The sequence below is a fragment of the Adiantum capillus-veneris genome, chromosome 15 (genome assembly GCF_014529385.1).
Source record: "Adiantum capillus-veneris isolate H3 chromosome 15, ASM1452938v2, whole genome shotgun sequence".
NCBI lineage: Eukaryota > Viridiplantae > Streptophyta > Polypodiopsida > Polypodiales > Pteridaceae > Adiantum > Adiantum capillus-veneris.
The window spans coordinates 146,840,997-146,857,714 of record NC_140945.1 but is presented as its reverse complement, the minus strand read 5'-3'; the positions used below and the strand labels follow the sequence as shown (position 1 = coordinate 146,857,714).

The following is a 16,718-nucleotide window of genomic DNA, read 5'->3' as shown; positions in this document are numbered from 1 at the left end:
CTTTTAGTTGAAAAGGACAACTAAAAGGTAGCTTCAAAGTATGTTTTAGAATGAGAACATGCTTTCGAGCAGACAACAATAAGCATGGAAAAAACCATTTACTTGCACAAGTTGAAAATTTTGATCTCTAGTGAAATTTTTACCTGTGAACTTTGACAATTGGTAGACTTTGGTTCTTCAAGCCCACAAGCCTTTGGTAGACTTTGGTTCTTCAAGCACAATATTGCAAATACAAATGTTGAAGTTTTTAATACCTTAATTTGATGCATGGCTTAGAGAAATTGCAAATTAAAACATTTCCCATACATCCCTTAGTTAGGAGCTTTAGTATGCTATCCCACTTCCTCTAGACACGGGACCTCAAAAATATTGAGAGAGATTAATTAAGGCATTGAAGGAGAACAAGGACCCATGGCTCAGTATTTCCGAGTTGAAAAAAATTACACTCATACAACAATAATATCGATCTTCCTGAATTGCAAAAAATGGAAAAATGCATTTCAACAGGCTTATAATGTACAAAACAACACACAAGCCAACTCTCTGCAACCATTGCGCCGGTAAGGAATTATTCATCTCTTGGGACACTGCATGCATGTATGCAAGGTCCAGTGTTACGAGAAGGCAAACGCAGGATGCGCCACACTTTCCTTTTGACGTACAAGCTCATCCAGGTCATGCACTATTTTGAAGACAGCATCTGGCCTTGCTAGTTTCAATGCGTTGCCCGACATCTCTTGAAGCTCCTCTGCTTTTGGACCAAACCAATCTGCTATAATCTTGGCTATTTGTTTTGGGTCTTTGCAAAACTTTCCTGCACCATTGTTCACAACATATGGTACATTCCCCACCTCCTGGCAACCCAAAAACAGGTTAGGTCAATTAAAAGAGTAAATGCAATCACTCTGAAGAAAACCAAAAAAGACAAATATGCACGCCACACACACACTCCATTTCTCACATCACATTAGACCTCCCTTTCATTCAGCGCTTCTATCAAAGAGTTTCAAGATAAGGAACTGAACCTGGCCGGCTATGTAGTCATTTAGTAGAAGTGGCAGACCACGTATCATTGCTTCTGCAATTGTACCGGGCCCCGCCTACACAAAGATGAGAGGGGAGACAGGTACAATACTTAGACTACACGAAAAATACAGGTATCAATCCCTCAACCCAAATCAAGAGCACTCATCACCTTTGTTATAATGCAGTCACATGCGCCCATCCACTTTTCCATATTTGTTTGGAAACCTTTAATCTGCAAACAGCACGTACTCAATAAGTGCAAGTTATATATAGATCCAAAACAGGGAAACAAACTACCTTTCAATTTCATTAACCCACTTGAAACTACAGACGGCATGGAAACAAGGTGCGTGCAGTGAAAAAGCGACTTCAATGGTTTGGCAGGTGAGGAGCAAAATACCAAGGGGGCATACCAGTGCACAGGGTAATAATCAGTAAGTGAATGGGTCAATTGTGTGTCGGTATGCGAGTGTGTGTGTGTGCGAATTTCTATTCATCATTGCTTACTATTGTGCATCTCAATACTATCAGTAGGGACGAAAATGTGCATATGATATTGGACGAGGAGCAGTTGAATGCAGTAAAGAAATTCAACTCCAAAGCCCAGATAGGGTTCTTTAGCAAAAGGCAAGCAGAAGGAGAAAGCAGAAACAGGTAATAACAATGATAAGAAGATGGACAACTAGCAGGACACTTTGAAAGCGGAGTGGCATTGCAACAATTTTGGCAGGAAAGGCCATAATTGGTGGAAGAACCCGAGCGCACTCCAGGATCCTTACCTGCGTGGAATTACCAGCCTTTGTTTACCTAGAGATGCTACCTTCGGGTACGTCTCCATTGCATGGAGGGTTGCGAAAATGCTTACTGAGTTTCTTGGGATAAGGCTTGCCCACTCTTCTCATTCTCCATCCACTTACAAGCTCATCTCCATCAAGCCCTTAATGCTCATCTCCACAAAGCTCTCAATGTTCTCAAGCTCCATCAAGCTCTCAATGCTATCCTCGGACCTCCACAAAGCTCTCAAGCTCCATCAAGCCCTCAATGCTCATCTCCACCAAGCCATCCATACTCTAGTCTCTTAATGCTCATCTCCACCAAGCTCCCACTTCATCACTCTCTTTCTCTCAAGCTAGAAGCTTCTATCCATCTCTACTCTCTATATTATTCCGATTTGAAAGAAGAGGCCTCACCATTAGTCCACGTTGCATCCGGTGTCACGGCCTTCACCATTAGAGGTAGTAGCTCTAGCTCGAAGAAGAGGCGGACTAGTCAAGGTGGATGTCCTCCCAAGCAAGCCACTCTCGTACAAACGATGGGTGGTTGCTTTGGTCCTTTGTATTTTCTTAAAGAAAGGCAAAGGCTAGAAGAGATAGAGATTGCACACACCATCATTGTGAGAACTCAAGTGCAGCGGAAGTGTTTAAGGATTTAGCTCGGAACGAGTACTCTGCACAAACACAAGGTTACTTCACTTGAAAGAGAAACTGAACTCAACATAATGAAGGAGAGAGACGAGGGATATCACGTGCACATCTAACCCTATGTGCATGTGGACAAGCTACTTCATGTCCATAGTTCAGGTCAGCTTAGGAAGTGTTCTGGCACCTTTGTGAGCTTGTAAGCATGCCGTGCATGTCCGGGCACTTAGAGTAGTTGCATATCCTCTGGTTACACACAGCATGATCATTAGCATGACAATCAGAACCCATCATGAGCATTTTACAGTGCACAGAACCCATTTTTTCTATTTATCCATTTTTCACTTATTATTTAATAAGTGACTTTGTTAAGAAACTGGGTAGGCCAAATTTGCTAAGTAGCGCTAGCACTTTCTGGCAGAAGAGGCATCAGAAGTCCACCAACTTACAGGGCACCTTCTCAGCAAGACCGGCAGGTGACCTAGCGTTTCAAGTCAACAACAGATCAAGACTAGCGTTTTGGCAACAGTCCACCCTAGCGTTTTCAAATTTACCGCATCAGCCCTGGCGTTTTAGAGATCCCAGATCAGCCCTGGTATTTTAGAGATCCCAGATCAACCCTAGCGTTTTGCAAATCCCAGATTCAGCCTGGCGTTTTTGCAGATAGCATCAAGTGTTTTGCAAATTCTCGGCGACGGATCAAGCCCTAGCATTAGCGCTTTCAGTTTTCAGCACTTAGACACAACAGATCCCACCCCAAGCCTCGCAAAACTCACCTACCCGCAACAGATTCTCGCCACACGGTCAGATCAGCCAACGTTTTCAGTTTCAGCCCGCTGTCGCAGATTTCAGCATCTGCGTTTTCAGCGCATCGTCGTCGCGTCATCGCGTCACCATCCTCACCGACACACAGTCAGAATTCAGCAGTTAGAAGATCTGCAGATTTCAGCCCCTAGCGTTTTCAGATTTCAGCCCATCTCGTCGTTGTCATCATTGTCGTCAACATCGTCGACAAGTCCATTGCATCTAGACCATTGTACTAGATTTGTGCAATCAATAACATTGACCTTTCTCGCCACAGAGAAGCGGGCCCTTGGAGGGGGGTTTGACAACCGTCTGGTGTCGTATTCTTCTCTCTCTCTTTCTCAGTCTCAGCACCTTCATTCACAGTGTCATTCATTTTATTTGTGATCACTTGCAATCTCTCAGTAAGGAACGGAAGGCTCTCCCTTCCATAAGTAAAAGGAACCCTTTAGCACAGTTCGGAGCACTCATCTTGAGCAAAGTTCAACATTCATTTCCGCTGCACCTTACAATAGTATCAGAGCTTTGGCAGTGTTCTGTATCACTCAAGGAAAGACCTTTTTGCTTGTTGTGGTCGCATGTAACCTAAGTCCACATGGGCGTGTCGATTCCTATTCCTGCTTTTAAAGAGTGACAAGAAACCCAAGAAAGGACTTGTCCGGCCTCCCCTTGTTCCTCTTTTCACTCATTGAGAGAGGACCGTGCACTTAGCGGCCGGCCAATTGCCGTAAGGAGGGAAAAAGCAACCTTGGTGTGAGCCCAAGACCGCCAAGGGGTGTGCCCGTAGAGAAGAGTCGAGCTCGGGTAAGAGAAAAGCCTTCTCTGACACAGATTGCAAGCTAAAGAAAAAACTTAAGAACCTCAAGAACCCAAGAACCACAAGAACCCAAGTTCCTCATGAACTTAAGTACCCAAGATCTCAGTGTATGGTCATCACCCGAAGCGGAATGGATACTTTGCGTGGAGTTCATAAGCATGGACGTGGCGAACAAGAACTTTCTCCACCAGGAGGTTTTTCCGACCCTCCCCCTTCCCCATCTACCCCAGAGGGTTGCACCAAATCCTATGGAGGCTTTGGTCAAGACGATGATAGCATGATGCTACAACAGGAGGCGTAAAGCGCCACCTTGGATCGCGAGTGTCACGTGACACATCCCAACACTATGTGTCCGTGGACAAGCTACACCGCAGCAGGGTTCAGTCAGGTCTAGATTAGCAGTGATCTGGCACTTTTGTGAGTCTATTCGTAGACCGTGCATGCCCAGTCACTTAGCATAGATGCATATCCTTCGGTTGCAGACAGCATGATCATCGGAATTCCCATCAGAATCCATTAGCATCAGTTAGGGGAATTTTCCAGTGCATTTAGCCTATTTTCCTATTTATTGGGATTTTCACTTATTATTTTTAAGTGACTTTCCTACAAAAGTAGGTAGGGCAATTTTGCTAAGTTAATATATAAGCAAACCAAAGTTCACACTTTCTGGCAGAAGAGGCAGCAGGAGCTTCCCGCTCAACAGGCAACTTCTCAACAGTACCCCCCCTTATGACCCATCGCCATCCACCTCCCATGCTTGGCGTTTCCTCCCACAGTCCCTAGATCCAGCATCGCCAACAACCAACCTTGCCTGGCATTTTTACCACATGCAGATCAGCCCCGTCATAGCAAGTCACTTCAGCCTTTTCTCATCAAGCACTAACGCTAGACCTTGCTGTCCATCCCAGCGTTTTTGCCAGCAGATCATCGGCGATTTCAGCCTTCTAGACCAGCGTTTTTCAGCAGGTGTTCCTCATCATTGGCAGCGTTTTCAGCAGGTGCAGATCTGCCCTAAAACGCAACTCAGCAGGTACAAAGCATCAGCGTTTTCATCTGCAGCATGAACCCCGAAGGAAGAGATCATTTTCAGCCATAACCACAGCAAGAAAACAGTCATTTTCAGCCTTGAAACAGTCCCAGAAATTCAGCATCTAGAAGATCCCAGATTTCAGCCCAAGTCGCCGTCGTCATCACCGTCGTCGTCACCGGCATAGTCCCATTGCATCAGTCCATTGCATTCGCATTGTACACCTTTGTGCAATCAAAGTAGACCACTCTCGCCAACGAGAGTGGGGCCTTCGAAGGAGGGTTTTACAACCTCTCGGGTGTCGTATCTCTTCTCTCTCCTTCTCTCAGTCTCATTCACTTGCACACACAATCCACTCACTTTGTTCGTGATCATAGCACTCTCCACCAGACGGAAAGCTCTCTCTTTCCATAAGAACTAAAAAGGAACCTTGAGCAGCCTCTCGGGTGTCGTATCTCTTCTCTCTCCTTCTCTCAGTCTCATTCACTTGCACGCACAATCCACTCACTTTGTTCGTGATCATAGCACTCTCCACAAGACGAAAAGCTCTCTCTTTCCATAAGAACTAAAAAGGAACCTTGAGCAGTAAAGATCACTAATCTTGAGAAAATACAACATTCATTCTGCTGCACCTAACAGCGAGCGAGATCAAGCGCGCTTGGCGGCCGAGGAAAGAAAAGCAATCTTTGATCGCGAGCGCAAAGAAAGATGGTTAGCCTTCGAGCGTGAGCGTGAGCGCGAGCAAGCGTGCTTGGCAGCCGAAGACAGAAGGGTAGCCTTAGAGCGTGAGCGTGAGCAAGCGCGCTTGGCGGCCGAAGAAAGACGAGCGGCCTTGGAGTTAAGAGCATGAGACGCAGAGAGACCAACGCATGCAAGAGTTGGTTCTACAGGTACTCACCTCGAAGCCCGAGCCGGTCTGAATCTAAAAAAGCTGGTTGATCTGACGGTATGGCGAGGATCTGCTGTGGGTAGCTGAGATCTGCGAGGCTAGGGGCTGGATCTGTTGTGTCTAAGTGCTGAAAACTGAAAACACTGATGCATCAATGTAAGGTGCAGCGGAAGTGAATGTTGAACTTTGCTCAAGATGAGTGCTCCGAACTGTGCTCAAGAATTCCTTTTACTTATGGAAGGGAGAGCCTTCCGTTCCTTTAATGAGAGAGTGCAAATGATCACAAACAAAGTGGTAAACACTGTGAATGAAGGTGTTGAGACTGAGAGATAGAGAGAGAAGAATACGACACCAGAATTTTGTCAAACCCTCCTCCGAAGGCCCCACTCTCTATGGCGAGAGCGGTCTACTTTTGATTGCACAAATTTCTACACTCCTTTGGACTTGCCGACGATGTCGACGACGATGAGACGGGCGGACTGAAATCTGAAAACGCTAATGGCTGAAATCTGTAAATCTTGTATCTGCTGAATCTGACTCTATATCCGTGACGATGGCGATGACGACGATGCAACGACGACGCGCTGAACACGCAGATGCTGAAATCTGCATATTCAGGGCTGAAACTGCAAACTTCGGTGCATCTGACCGTGCGGCAAGGATCTGCCGCGGAAAGGTGAGATCTACGAGGTTTGGAAGTTCTGTTGCAGAGTCACAATGCTGACAACTGAAAACGTTGACTCAATGGGCTGATCTAACGCCGTGGATCTGCAAAACACCGAGGCAGATCTGCAAATCAAAAACGTTGGGCTGAACTGATGCTTGATGCAAAAACGCTGATGCTTCTCGGGGTTCTGTCGCGAAGGAACTGCAAAACGCTAGGATATATGCTGCTCCAAAAACGCTAGGTGATTTGGGGGGTCTGATGTAGTGTAAGGTGCAATGGAAGGGAATGTTGAACTTTGCTCAAGATGAGTGCTCCGAACTGTGCTCAAGATTCCTTATTCTTAGGGACGGGAGAGCCTTCCCGTGTTTAATGAGAGAGTGCAATGGACACGAACAAAGTGAATGGACATTGTGCGTGAAGGTGCATGAAACTGAGAGATAGAGAGAGAAGAGAATATGACACTAGAGAAGCTGTAAAACCCTCCTTTGAAGGCCCCACTCTCTATGGCGAGAGCGGTCTACCTATGATTGCACAAATCTCTACAATGCTTGGACTTGTCGACAATGTCGACGACGATGAGGACGAAGACGAGACGGGCTGAAATTTGAAAATACTAAGGGCCGAAATCTGCAAATCTTTATCTAAAAATTATGACTCTATGTCAATGGTGATGTCGATGACGACAGTACGACGCCGACGCGCTGAAAACGCAGATGCTGAAATCTGCATTTTCCGGGCTGAATTTGCAAACTTCGTGGGATCTGACCGTGCGGCGAGGAACTGCTGCAGAAAGGTGAGATGTGCGAGGTTCGGGGCTTCTAATGAGGAGTCTGACTGCTGAAAACTGAAAACGCTGGTCTATCTTGAGGTTTCGTCGCGGTGAATCTGCAAATGTTGAAGTGGATGCTGATGCAAAAACACTAGGGCTGAAAATCTGCTGCTGGAGGAAATCCACTAACGCTAGGGCTGATCTGTTGTCGTCAAGTGGGTCTGCTGTGTCTGCTAATGCCGAAGCTGCTCTGCAATGCAAAAACGCCAAGGCTGATCTGCTATCGTCAAGTGGGTCTGCTGTGTCTGCTAATGCCAAAGCTGCTCTGCAATGCAAAAATGCCAAGGCACTCTCCTGGAAGAAGTCCTCTGATGATAAACTTCTTAAGAAGGGCTCTGCTATGGTGTGTTGGGTCTATGATCCCCAATCTTCCCTGAGAACAAGGAAGAGTGATGACCGGCCATGCCACTTTGGCCCGGGCTATCCGAGTGTCACGCTTTGACCAAAGGAGGTTCCTGATCGACCTCTCAACCTGGCTAATACAAGAACTCGAAACGATCCAACAAGAAGTGATGTACCACATAGTAGCCAACAACACCAGGTTGGCCACTACAACTGTCTACCAGAGAAAGTCGTGCGGAGCTCCAATGTAACAACTTCCTCTTGATAGACAGGAGGAGGGGAGCAATCTGCTCCTCGGGAGACAAGTCCAAACCAACCTAACAACCCAAGTACCGAACTGCAGTCCCTGGAGGAATCCACCCGAAACCCTCAACTGGCATCCAATAAGGCGTAAGAGCACTACCAACCAAGAAAGCCACTGTCTTTCTCCAGTTGATCAATGAGCTTGATGCACAACAAAAAGTCGCAAGAGCTTGCCCACACCTGTGAAGGTTGGCCTCTTGGCCATCCAAGTACAAGGCTGAGTCGTCTGCAAGCGTCCAGTAGCTCATCTCGCCGAATAGGGAGCGCTAAGCCACATAAACCAACCTGCTGTGAAACCAAAAACCTGCTCATCGCCTCAGCATAGAGGGCAGCCCTGTCTGACCAAACGTATGAGCATGAAACAATCACCTCTACCTCCTAACAAAAGTACCTGACTGTGTGTCCGTCTGTACAAAGCTGACACCCCTCTGATCCAACCATCTGAGAAGCCCATCCTACGTAAAGTGCCCTCCAAAAAGTCAAAGTTAACTCTCTCTTAGGCCTTCTCAAAATCGAGAAGAAGAATCACCAGATCCTCACCACGAAGTCGCGCAAGGGCAGAAGCCTCCCAAAAAGTAAAGATGTTGTCAAGGACATTACGCTCCTTGACAAAACATGTCTGTGTCCCATGTATAATGCTCTCTAGAAGTGGCTGAATCCTCAAACTCAAAGCCTTGGCAAGAATTTTGTAGGCTGAGTTGAGGATGGTGATGGGATGCCACTGTCGAATCTCATCCAAGGAGCCACCCTCCTTGGGAATGAGGTAAATCACGCCCTCACTCATGCTATCACGCATCTCTCTTGTGTGCAGGATAATGTGAAAATCACTGCAAAGATCTGAGCCAAGCAAGTCCAAGTACTCCAAGAAAAAGCAGGGATCAAGCTATCCTCACCTGGACAACTACCACAGGAGAGTGCCCTACGAGCCGTGTGTAGCTCCTCAAGCTGAAGAGGCGGCTCAAGCCTCTGGCGCATCTCCTCAATCACAAGACAAGGCATCTGTGCCCACACCTGCTCTCTGCAGGCATCCTGACGCTCCGACTGAGGCTCTGTAGATAGTAGATCACGGTAGAAGTCAGTAGCAACTACACGCATGTCCTCTGGCTCTAAAGCAACTGACCCGTCGGGCCTCCTCAACTGGCTGACCTTGGCATGCGTATGCCTGGGTCCCACTGCCTCAAAGAAAGCGCATGTCACTTTGTCACCCACCTGAGTCCACTGAGATGCCTGTCGATGGAAAGCTTACTCGTGGCACCTCTCCTCTGTGCTGACGAGCTCCTGGCGAGCCTGCTGTAACTGCTCCTCCAACCAAGGACTGTCTGAATGCTGCTCCTGCATTCTCTGCAAGGAAGCAACGCCCCGTCGAAGACGCTGCTCCTCCTCTCTCGCTGCAGCCAAGCAAGCCAAAGACTCCTGAAGAAAGAGTCGACTAAGGTGAGAAAGTCCCGAGGGCACTCTGTCAGCAGGAGAATCCTGCATGTCTAAGCTCTTTGTCCAAAGAACCTCCACTCGCTCTCTAAGCGCTGAGTCCAGCAAGACCCTCTCAAGGATGCGTAGCATTGTGCTTCCCTTCCTCTGCCTATTAGTCACTGTGAGGATCACTGGTGCATGGTCCGAAAAGGAAGTCCCTGCCAGAATGCCAATTGTCCCACCCAAGTCACAGAAGTGGTCACTAGTGTAAAAGCGATCTATCCGAGATAGATTCACGCCTCCCACTTTGCGGTCCGAACGAGAGAAGGCCAGGCTGTCTGGGGGCCTCACAAAGCTAGAATGCTGCCACACATCTGAAACCCGCAGTCATACAAAACCTCTCCCAAGCTACCAGCTCAACTCCATGCACAGTAGTATGATTACCACCAATCTTGTCAGAGGGTTCCTCCAACATGTTTAAGTCACCTCCTATGCACCATTGTTATGCCTGCGGGGCAGAGACTCAACAATCTGAGACCAAAACTTTGCACGTGCACTCGCCAAATTGGACGCATAGATGTTCAGGAAGCCCACAAGACAACCTTGAACCTGCATAATGATCCACTAAGCCCTGCTTGGCACAATAATCCCTCTACCCACAATGGCCTGCTGCAAAGAATCCGCAATAGTCATACATACCTCGCCCTGGATGCCTCCAAGTCCAAATGCAACTGACCAAAAAGTCTCATATCGTCCACGCAAAAGCTCACCACAACGTCTAATGCGGCTCTCACACAAATGATGCTCCTGTAGCATAAGAATGTCAATCTCCCCTCCCACAAGGCATCGCTGAAGCTCCTGACGCATTCGGTCCCTCTGACACTAAAACTGGGTCCAACTAATCCCTGTACCTTCCATGAGACGATCCTTATGGGGAGCGAGAGAGAATTGATGCTGCCGCAGCAGCTAACCGTGCTATCTTCGAGGCAGGCTTGGATGGGAAGTAATTCGCATCCTAGCGTCCTCGAGATAGGCGTCACTACAAAGAGTGTCTAGCCCAAGCCCAAGTAGATCGAGCCACAACCTCCTCTCTCCAGGAGTCCTCATGTATGTGTAATAGCATGGCGGACTCTGCGTGTCAGCAAAAAAGTGAACCACCATGTGTCTACATCTTGCTGCATCAGGAGGTGTCACAACAAACTTGGCCAATGGCCAAAGAGTTTGAAGCAAGTCTGTAACCCCTAGGTCCCCAATGTAATGAGAGAACTCTAAGGCCTGTGTGTGCAGCCACTCCAACACTGAGTCTATAGTCCACTCAGCCTGGTCCCTGACGCATAGGGGAAAAGAGAAGCCAACCGCTAGTCCAAGGCCTCTATTCCCCTAGCTGCAAGGAACAGAACATGAACTCTAAAGCAAACTGCCTCAACGTCTGGTGAGGGGTCGCCGAGAAACCGTGTAAAGTCATGGGCAAAGAAATCCCAACCACGACGAATGTCGAAGCTCGTGAGACCACAAGGAACTGCTACAAAGGGAGACGTCTGCATCAAAAGAGGGGGTCGCAATCTCTCTGGTGTTGCAACAAGTTCTAGACTTGGGGTGTCCAAGTTTGTTACATGGTGCTTGGTACTGCGGGGTACTTTGGTGCTTACTTGGGTGCTGAGGATACGGAGGTACTGATGACCCCTAAGCTGAGCAAGGCAGGAGCCAAGCCAAAACGCAAGGAGTACTAGATGATGGGGAACTGCAACGACCACGACGAGGTGTACTTCGGCAATGATACTTGGTAGAGATGCTTGTATTGCGCGGCTATGGCTGATCTGCTATCATCGACAGCAGCAATGGGCTGAAAACTGAAAAACGCTGATGGTCTGAGGGCTGAAATCTGCAGTTTGCTGGCGATCTGCTGAATGCAAAAAACGCTGGCAAGGCTGATGCTGGCTTCTGAAAAGGCTGAGGATCTGCTGCGACGAGGCGAAGTGCTAGATGGTGAGGGCAAAGGTGCCAATGGCTGATGCTAGAAACGCTGGAAATGCTGATGAAAAACGTTCGCTGAATGGTTGCCAAACACCAAGATACTACTAAGGAAAAGGGGTGCTGGGTACTACCAATGCAGACGCACTTGGTTCTTCTCCCTTTCCTGCTCTTCTCTAGCGCCCTGGGTATGCATATATATGGGTTTCTAGCTCGGTCGAGCAGCACCTATTCAACCCCCACGATTTGGATGAATTATGCCAAAAAAAATCACTTATTACAATGCAATGCTAAGAGGTGGTTTACACGCGTAAAATGCCTGGATGCCGACTAGCTGTATTGTGCAAGAGACTATGACCGGCCTGGGCATGCACGTCCTACGAGAGGCTCACAAAGTGCCAGGCTAGGTCCTAGGCTAACTAGGACTGACGGTAGACTACAGCATAAGCTTGTCCACATAGCGCAATTGTAGTGCGCACGTGATATGCCCCCTACTAAAGGTGAGGCACAACTATCGAACTGCTACCTGTGGATACTTCTTGTACTTTTGATGTTAATGCTTCCGATGCTTGTGAGTGCATAAGCCGATGAAAACTCCTCAAAACTTGTGGGATACTGCGGAGGTACGTATTGTTGCAATGTAACCACCCACCATACGAGTTACTAGGTAGCCTTACTACTGTCACAGACTACTAGACTTGATGCTGACCCTGCCTTGCGAGCAAGTACTACCACTCAAATAATCCTATTGTGAAAACATTGCGGGTCAAGATGAAAGGTAAGGGTGCTTGGAGGTATTTCCAAGGGTTCCATGTCGACGGAAGAGGACCAGCTCAGCCAGCATTTCGCACATTCTCAGCTAGCACCAGATCCAGTAGCACCAGATCCAGTCCTAGTTTTTTGCTGATCAGCCCTAGCGTTTTGCTTCCCTTCGCAAGCCATCACCCAAATCAGCAAATTTGCCCAGCGTTTTCAGTTTTCAAAGGTGTAGTGAATCCACTATCGCTAATAGCTGGTGGAGTTCCGTCAACAATAGCAATGGAGAGGGCAACCGGAATAGGGAGGAGAGAGAAAGAGGGGCTCGCGGTAGCTTAGAGAGAAAGAGAGAGAGATCCCTGCCCTATTGACTGTTTTTGGCAGATTTTGGGGGCGTCCTCTTTTGTCCTTTTTTTAATGGAAGGCTCCCCACCCACTTATTAAGCGGGCAGCTGGCCACTTATTAAAAATGTGTGAACTTGTTTGAAAACCAAAAAAAGCTCCGTGAGGTTAAAATTGATGAAGGCAATACGGCAACGACAAGACCCTTGACCTCTTGCCAAAACTCCTGCTTCAAGCAAAGCCGTTGGATGGCTCTTGCATCTTGTTGAGAAGCAAGTGGCTCTCCTTCCATCCACTATTTGAATTTATCGGAGACCATGGTTTTCTGCAACTTGTTTTGCACATCATACAAGCGCTCAAGAAGGAGCCACATGGTGGCCGGCTTCTTCAACTCTAAGTCGGAGTATAGGCAATAGATGGCAAGCACTCTCACTTTAGAGTTGACAAAGTTGACAATGGGCAATGCTTGCCCAAGGATATTCTTCACCCAAGCGAGGTCCCCTATGTCCTCCAAGAAAAGGTCGATGGAATGCGACACACATGGAGATCATATGATGGAGGGGAACTCTTCCTGTAACTTCTTGCCCATGGAAGCACAATTAGAGGCATTGTCGGTGACTAATTGAATCAACCTACATACAAAAAGAAGGAGATGAGCATATGCTTTAACCATTTATGTCCATCAAGGTAGATTGCATAATTTGTGGCTTATCTCAAGTATGGCTTGGTGGATGTGGCACCCGTGGTTAAAAAAAAAATCATTAAAATGATCTATCAATAAACTTGACTTCGGCAAAGTTTTTGGGTGAAACTATGGCACATCTACCCACCCAAGAATCCGTTTGACGCAGAGAATGGCTCGTTGGATTCTTCTAACCTAAAACTACATGCACGTCATCCTAGAAGCCCCCTGTAGTGTAACAAAATCTGTCAAAACACTTGTACAATCCATTTATGCAAGAGGGTTCTATCAATCAACTTGACTTCGGTTAAGTTTTTGGGTGAGATTATGGCACATCTGTCCACCCAAGAATCCGATTGACGCGGGGAATGGCTCGTTGGATTCTTCTAACCTAGAACTACATGCACGTCGTGCCAAATGGCCCCCGTAGTGTAGCAACATCTATCAAAACACTTGTACAATCCATTTATCCAAGAGGGTTCCAAAACTAGAAAATCTAACCTAATGGACTCGTCTAAACAAGCAGGTCCTGCGAACAGGCTCACAAAATTGCCAGTACTAATCCTCCTAGGATTTAAACACTCCTATCTAGGTATAGGTGCAAAATTGGCTCAAGAAGTCGATGAAGCATGTCCACGTGGCACACAGAGCCATGTGCATGTGACATTTTCTCCTCTACTTTATATAGTTTTGTACAATGGCGCGTATTTTTACGCACCCTAAACCTCAATCCATACAAGGCTGAGTACCTTACCTACCGAATATCTATCATATTTTACATATGATTTTCCTAAATGAGTTCTTTCCCATTTCAGTTTCATTGCTTCGGGTCACATGATATCATTCAGGCATTTTCCCCATTTCCACATTCCAAGCGGTACAAAATGCATTTCATAGTTACCCGGAATCACTTTCCCTTTTGCTCATGGTTCTCATAGGGAATCAAAAAGCCCAACAAATAAATGGTTCTGAAACACCATAGTTACAGCAGCACAAATGTATATACCGTACCACCTCCATTTTGTCTTGGGCATAGGGCCTACCAGTGTCAACTTCAATAAGTCTTCGATATCCAAATGATTGGCAGTAAGTCTTAGACACCATATGGAATAGTCATGGCAAAAGTTTGCCACTACTGTGTTGGATAAAGGGCCTTTTTCAGAAAATGACTCATAGTTAAAGAAAGGCTCTAAAGCCTAATCCTTCAGAGAGGTTAGTAATAACATCAGCTAGATACGGATGGCATACACTGGTTGTAAAAGTGAGCAAGCTTCTTTGTCCAAACCGATATATGATGATCGTCTACCACGAGGCTCTCTTGTAGGTATAAGAACCACCTCTCCAGGACTAGGCACAGTATATGCCATACTTGGACTAAATCTGTTATGTTATGAAACTGGTGATAGCAGCTCCCACCAGACAGCTTTCGCTCCAAGGGCCAACCGCATCCACCCAGACCATTCATTAGGCCTCCACCAGGCCTAACTTAAGAATCCCAAGGCAAAGCCAGGTTGACAGGCACTGTATTGATCAAGCGAAGTAGCAGCTTGTATAGGTTTGACCTAATGACTTACATGTTAGCAGTCTTCGCTAAAAGGTTGAACTAGATGCCTTACTGCACTCACCTTCGCACTGCACTGGCCAGATGGGCTCTTATACTACAGACGTACGTGGGGTGATGAAGGATGAATAGCCAGAAGGCACAAGATAATTTAGTAATGTGTATTGGGACTTTTCTGCAGCTTGCACAACAGGCACCAGACATCCATGGCTGGAGAGGCTTCTATACTTGGATCAAACTTAACCGCTAAATACAGCCCTCATTACTGCCCATCTTAATGTTCTGCCATCTAGTTGCATCTTTCCAAGCAAGGAAGAGCCACTGCCATCCTAATAGTCAGCTAAGCTGCAGCATTGCCAAAAGCTAATCCTCAAATACTCTTTGCATAAGGCTAATGATGTTTGAGAAAGTAAAATTTTAAGCATCCAGGCAGAAATAAAACCAAAACAAGGAAGTGCAATACGGTTTCAAACCTAGGAAATTAGAGATAGAAAAATATATTTCGTCAATGTGTACCAGCACTGGGATGGACCATTCTGCAGACTGAAGCCTCTTTATCAGCTTCTTATTCCGTCCACAGATAACCACAAGCTGCCCTTTTACCTTGCCAGTTTGCTCATCATAAAGAGATTTTCCAAGAGCCTTTGCAGTTGCCTCAACCGGGCCCATTCCTTCCCCTCCCCCCATCAGAAGAACTGCGGGGAGATCATCATCCATACCAAGCTCCCCTCTTAGTTCTGTCTGGAAGCCTCGCAAGAAAAAAAAACAGCCTCAAATAAAGCTCCACCAATCACAACCAAATTACGTCGCTGTTAAACTGTTATCAATCCCACCTTCGGACGAACAGCCCTGCAGAAAGATGGACGGATGGGTAGTCCAAAGACACGTATTTGTGAAGGTTTCAATCCAGCTCTTAATGCTCTATCCGCAACCTCTTTTGCTGGGCAGTAGCATCTCGTGACAAGCCTGTGAAACCTGCAACAGAAAGAAAAATTAACCTCTAGAGGATTATTTAATAATAAGAAATGAGAAAATCTTAACAACTGGAAACTGTCTAAGCATTTAAAAAATTAACCAACCAGGTAGGATGGCCAGTGCTAAGATCTGTAACAACAGTTGTAAAGGGGATCTTTCTCAATAATCCCCTGGCTTTCAGTAGCCTTATGGGAACATGCTGCATCAAAGGATGCACGCTTACAATAACATCTGGTCTATGTTTGAGCAGTCCTCGCATCACCTTCCTATTTGGGAGGTAAGAAAGTAATATCAGTAGCAAGAAAAAAATAACACATGCTCCAAAAACTAACAGTTCAGCTGCTCTATTGAAAAAGTTCTCCTTCTCCAGCGAGTAAATTGATTGTGTTCAGTTTAGCAACCTATAGGTGGTGACACAATTCTGATGTCAAATCAGGGCACATAAATTCTTCAAATAATTGAAAGATCTCTCCATACAGGAAGTAAAACCCTCTAAGCAATCATGCAAATAACTGCATTTTGAAACTTACGTCAAAGCTTGACATTTGTGAGAGAAATATATGGGATGACAACTTGGTACAATTGAAATAAAGCAATACATAAGTACTTAGTACATGGCACATACTTCGCATATATTTACAATGACTGAAAGACTTATTAGTGAAGGCCGTCTCTCAAACAGCGTTTATAACATTTTTTTGAAAATACTACAAAAGCGCCCTCCCTTTCCCTCTATCACAGTCACAAACGTTTTGTTCATTAGTCGTTTTGTTGTTTCGCCATCTTTTGCTTTGTTTCGTTTCAAAAATGACAAGAGGAAACACAAGGAGCAGATCAATGAGTGAGGTCTGTTTGAGGCTGTGGCCAGGCATATGTCAAGTAGACAGCAACTTGCAAAA

At 46.4% G+C, this 16,718-nt stretch overlaps 1 protein-coding gene across 1 annotated transcript in view; it reads right to left on the bottom strand.

The window, feature by feature from the left end:
• Positions 1-360: 360 nt before the first annotated feature.
• MGD1 (monogalactosyl diacylglycerol synthase 1) overlaps positions 361-16,718 on the bottom strand; it is a 70,874-nt gene continuing 54,516 nt past the window's right edge. Inside the window, exons 3-8 of the mRNA XM_086483202.1 lie at positions 15,924-16,085; positions 15,678-15,819; positions 15,361-15,585; positions 1,196-1,258; positions 1,026-1,100; positions 361-854 (exon numbers count right to left, since the gene is read on the bottom strand). Of these exons, the coding sequence (XP_086339328.1) occupies positions 615-854; positions 1,026-1,100; positions 1,196-1,258; positions 15,361-15,585; positions 15,678-15,819; positions 15,924-16,085 (907 nt within the window). The 3' untranslated portion in view covers positions 361-614. The remainder of the gene's footprint in view (positions 855-1,025; positions 1,101-1,195; positions 1,259-15,360; positions 15,586-15,677; positions 15,820-15,923; positions 16,086-16,718) is intronic.